The sequence below is a fragment of the Silene latifolia genome, chromosome 8, assembly GCF_048544455.1.
Source record: "Silene latifolia isolate original U9 population chromosome 8, ASM4854445v1, whole genome shotgun sequence".
NCBI lineage: Eukaryota > Viridiplantae > Streptophyta > Magnoliopsida > Caryophyllales > Caryophyllaceae > Silene > Silene latifolia.
The window spans coordinates 15,620,826-15,626,251 of NC_133533.1; the positions used below are offsets into that span (position 1 = coordinate 15,620,826).

General features: G+C 31.7%; 1 protein-coding gene across 1 annotated transcript; it reads left to right on the forward strand.

Annotated features, from left to right (window-relative positions):
* The first annotated feature begins 302 nt into the window (after positions 1-302).
* LOC141594162 (putative jasmonic acid carboxyl methyltransferase 2) lies at positions 303-4,869 on the forward strand. Its single transcript, XM_074414340.1, has 4 exons — positions 303-492; positions 2,386-2,778; positions 3,162-3,437; positions 4,346-4,869. Exons 1-4 carry the CDS (start codon positions 412-414, stop codon positions 4,697-4,699), a joined length of 1,104 nt encoding a protein of 367 aa, XP_074270441.1. The 5' UTR covers positions 303-411; the 3' UTR covers positions 4,700-4,869.
* Positions 4,870-5,426: the final 557 nt, after the last annotated feature.

The following is a 5,426-nucleotide window of genomic DNA, read 5'->3' on the forward strand; positions in this document are numbered from 1 at the left end:
AAGGAACAATTGTCAAATTCACGCTCATATACACACACAAAAAAAAATTAATTATGTTTTTGAGATCTGCTTTACATAGCGACTAAATTAGAGAGAAATACTGGCAATTTCTTTCTAATACCGGCCATATTCAAATAATTACTAAAAAATACAATTCGATTCTATACAAATTGAGAAATACGATTTAAATAGACAAATAAATCATAGAGGATTATGGATTATTTTGGAGATATATAAATTTTATTCCTACAGAGTAAATGGACTAATATGTCAATGTTCCTTATTTGTATATGACCTTCTATCATAACAGAATAAATAGTACTATACCACTGGGCACAATAATAATGGAGAATAAATTGGTAGCTTAAAAATTACAACGTCAAATTTTCACTTTTATTTTGTATCTAAACAATGGCTACGCCTACGCTTCATGTATTTCACATGAATGGAGGCGAAGGGGACACAAGTTATGCAAAGAATTGCGCCATTCAGGTAAATTCTACATCGGCTATTATTAAAATTAGTATAGATCCCGTGCTATAAGCTACAGCACGGAATTTGTAGAGGGTTGTGTTTGAGAAAGTTATAATTAAAATGTTGTCATTAACTTATTTTTACATTTATTAAATCTACTATTCATTAACTCATTTTTACATTTAAAATGTCATGAAATGTATATATTAATGAATTTTTTTATCACAAAACAAATAGTTTTATTTTGTAAACCTTTATTTTATGCTAATTAATTTTTTTTTTAATTTGATATGAAGTTATATTTTAATAAAAAGTTAATAGTTTAATGTTCATTTGTTTCCTTATTTAAGTAAATGAAGTTTTTAGGGAAATTTTTCTTATTTAAGTAAATGGAGATAAGAAGCAAATCTTTTAAGTATATGGTAAATAATACGACTATAAATATTGTAATTCCGTTTGCGTACAAATTATAATATAAGCATAAAGTATTTATGGTATAGAATTAATTAGGAGATAATATTGTGTCTTAGGCGCAAAACTTAGGCGTGGAAATTCTAGCTTTGTTAATCTTTTACTGCCTCCATTATTTTATATATGACGTTTTCGTTTTACGAGGTAAGCCTTCGACTTTCAATTATATAAAAATATACTCTAGAAAAAATTAAGAAAATTATATCATTAGTTTCGTCATAAAATTTGTTTTCAAAAGAGTATACATTTCATATTATTATCTTATATATTTAAGAGATATTGAAGAGAAAAATGAGTGTTTCGAAATATGAGAATGACATATATAAAATAATGGAGGGAGTAGTATATAGGCAATTTATGGACTATACAACCAGTTGTATATGTTGTACGATGTAGAACCTGAGCTTTGTGTCAAAGTATCCGAGCTTTATATTAAAGAATATGAGTTTATTAGAAAGTATTGAGTTCATTCATTTCCACATTAAAAACATGAAATTTAAATTAGCTCAGAAAGAATACACGTAAGCTCAGATTCTTATACTTGGTTGTACCATGCTTATGGTACAACTGGATGTATAATCCTATTTGTGGTATATAGGGGATGACTATATTCTGCTGGCGTGATTTTTTATTTAAAACCTGCTTCTGCTCATTGTTAAACAAAGTCATGGCTCGACAAGTCGACATATGAATACTTTATTTAGTTTATTATTCCAAATTTTAATAATATGTTAGTATGCAACTCTTACATTGTTTTGATTGACTCTCATAACTTTATGATATTGTGAAATTAAGCTTTATAACTTTTAGTTGGAGTAATTTGACTTCATAAATTTCACATAAGATGCAATCAAACACAATACAAAATCTCACCAAAATATTATTATATACCAGCAGTTATGCCAACACGCATACGTATAACATACTAAAATCATACGTATTCCATACTAAAACCATTTTTTTACATACGTATGTAATTCGGTATGATTTTTTGTAAAAAGAAAAAAACAATTAACAATTTTATGTGTAATATTTTTTGAAATGTTGAAAAATAGAAATATTTGAATATTTTTTTACCTTTTTATTATATTTTTTGTCAGGAAAATCATTTATTCCGACTTCTGATTATAACACAACTACCAAACAAAATATTTTGCAATTGAATTTTTATTTCAAAAATTGCTAAAAATAGTTGAAAAAATTGTACTTAATATAAAAATAATAAATTGTTTGATTTTCGAAAAATATTTTTAATTTCTTTTTATCTAATTTATACTATTTTTTTATTTATTAATTTTTTAACACTTTTATTTTCTATTTTTCATAAAAGCATAACCATTTAAAATTACGAGGTTGAATTTTACAATTGTACAAAGTTATGTGGGTCATTCACCACTTTCCCGCTTGTCCTTTTAACATTTTATTTTATAACTAATATAGAGCAAAGTATTGTCCATCACAAGGCCATTTGTGGAGGAAGCAATACAAGACTACATTAACAAAGATTTCTCGGTGGACACCATTACAATTGCCGAGCTGGGCTGCTCGTCAGGGCCAACAGCACTAGAGGCGGTGACGACAATCATGGACGTGATCGAATCGAGACGACAAAGGGCCAAGTTGATGGTGTACTTAGTTGATTTACCTGGTAATGACTTCAATAAGGTGTTTACTTTTATTCCAAGTCTTCAAAGGAGATTGAGAGAAGAAAAGGGTGTTGATTTTGGGCCTTGTTTCATAGCGGGCCTTCCTGGTAACTTTTATGGAAGATTGCTCCCTAATAATTCCTTGCAATTTGTCCACTGCTCTTCTAGCCTTAATTGGCTATCACAGGTAAAATCTCAACTCATTTTGTATACATAGGCCCATTTTTAGACTAAAATTCTCCGCATTGAATTTATGAAATCTGAACTAAACCAAACTGACGAATAGAAATGACTGAACTAAATTGAACTAAAGTGATTTGAATAAAGTCCGAAAGAACAAAGCTTTATTTTCTTTTAGTAGGTGTTTGGGAAGCAAACCCGAAAACCCACATTGGAATATTAGAAGATTCTTGCCTTCTTGGTAAAAGATCCACCACTCAATTAGTATAAGTCTATAAGGCCTTTGTGGAAGGAACTCAAAAATAAATTCGTACAGGAATGGTACAAAGCGGACAGTACCATACTAATGAAATAACAAATATCTCGATTTATTTATATTTGAATTTGTAGGTACCATTAGGTTTGGAAGGCAAAGATGATCCAAAGATGTTAAACAAGGGAAAGGTATATCTTTCAGTGACAAGTCCTGGTCATGTAATTGACGCATACAGATTGCAATTTCGTAAAGATTTTACGACATTTCTTAAGTGTCGTTCAGAAGAAATGGTTTTAGGAGGACGTATGGTATTGTCATTTATGGGCAGGAGATCCATTGATCACACTTTTGAAGAGGATTATTATCCTATGGAGTTCATTGCGCAGGCTCTTATGACCATGGTTTCTCAGGTAAGTCGAGTTCTTCACCGCGCATATTTTATTGTATGTATCGCCTTCTTGTTTATTCTTAATACTAATATGCATGTGATTTTTGAAATCCTGTAATTCAAATATGTTGAAAATCGTTGCAGAACCTTTTACACTAGAGTTGATCATGGGTCAGGCCGGGATAATAAAATGGCCCATATATGCGGACTGGGCGGACCGGGCAAATGTGTGGGTCTGTTTAGCGAACCCAACCCCGGCCAATATGGGCTAAATTGGGCTTTCGGATGTAAATGGGCTTTTTGGGCCATCAAATTTACTACTTACCGAACGAGAAAAGTAGGATAATACCTTCAACTAGTACTTTAATAACATATTTAGTTTATAAAATGGTACAAAATATGATGAAACACATATAAATTATTCTCTAAAAATAAAATAAAATAAAATAAAGACAATTAACGACACATTATAATGCTTAATCATGTCTAGTAGACATGATACTGTAGATGTTATGTTAACATCACTTCTAAATCTTAATAAATATATACATAAGTTTGCAAAAAGTTATTTATAATTTGAACGCTACTTAAACAAACTTTATAAGAAAAAATATTCTTTTATTAATTAATATGGGTCCGGCCGGGCGAAACGCTTGGCCCTAGCCCGGTTCAATACTTTGGGATTTTTTGGGCCGGCCCATGAGCTTTTTTGGGCCAAAATAAAAGGCCCAAACCCTTAAAAAATGGGCCAGGCTAATGGGCCATTTGACCACCTCTACTTTACCGAGAATCCGAGATCATTTTTTAGAAATGTCATTTTAGTTAACTGCGGAGTAATTACGTTTTTTTTTTTTTTGAGGAAGAGTAATTACATAATTGATTAAGTTATTCATGAATAACTCGAGAGCATTATCATGAACGGTGGTGTAGGGACGTCTAAAAGAAGAGAAGGTGGATTCTTTCAATGCGCCATTCTATGCACCACATCATGAAGAAGTGAAAAATTTAATTGAAGAAGAATCGTCGTTTTACGTCGATCGCTTTGAAGCAATAGAAGTCGAGTGGGCCGGAGGGAAATTTAATTTAAACGACCCGCGACTTACAAGGGGAGCAACCATGGCTAAGATGCAAAGAGCTGTGCTCGAGTCGATGCTAGAACACCATTTTGGGGAAGATATTATAGATGAGCTTTTTCTTAGGTATGCTAAGACTTGGGAGGATCATCTTTTGTTTGATGAGAGTCCTACATTTATCAATTTGGTCATTTCTTTGACAAGAATGTAAGTACTCTCTCATCCGTTTATTTCATTTCCTTACGGAAAATGAAATGAATAGAGGGAGTACGTCTCATGAACATTACAAATTGTAATTTGTCATTTCTAAGTTGTTGTTTTAGACTTTTGGAGGACGACATATTCAACTTATTCAAGCGTGTTTATTAAAACAGACTCCAATGATAAACTAGTTATGCATACTTGTTGTCTTTTGTGCAACGTTGTGGTGTTAGGATAAGTTGGACGATGTTTTCAAGTTTTGTCCACAAGATTCTCATGGTGTGAGTAAGGATGGAAGCCCCATCAACGTTCAAGAAAGTGCGTCTTGCTTCAGACGGGCCTTTTTGGTCTGAAATAATAAGACGGGATTTTGTAACCATTTTACAGTTAAATGTGACCACTATTGAAAAACCAGTTACCATATACCATTGTGGTTACATTTAACTATAAAATGGTCACATATATCAGTCTGAAAAATAAGACGAAAAGTGTCCGTATGAAACAAGAATTTGTGGCAAAGTTGATACTTCCTAATTTATATAATTGAAAGTGTATGAGCAATTATTGTCAGAACATAAAAATAGGTTTGAGCCTTATCTGAATGAAGGAGAGACAGACTACTAAACTACTCGAGGATCACAATGAAAATTCTATCCTAAAATATTGACAATAAGAGGAGTTGCATGTCCCATAATTTCTAAAATGGTATAATCGCTCTTCTCCAAGTCAATTGTGAG

Coding starts and splice junctions, on each gene's coding strand:
- LOC141594162 (XM_074414340.1), top strand. CDS start 412: ATGGCTACGCCTACGCTTCATGTATTTCACATGAATGGAGGCGAAGGG. Junction 2,779..3,161: donor GCCTTAATTGGCTATCACAG/GTAAAATCTCAA, acceptor TTGAATTTGTAG/GTACCATTAGGTTTGGAAGG. Junction 3,438..4,345: donor TTATGACCATGGTTTCTCAG/GTAAGTCGAGTT, acceptor ACGGTGGTGTAG/GGACGTCTAAAAGAAGAGAA.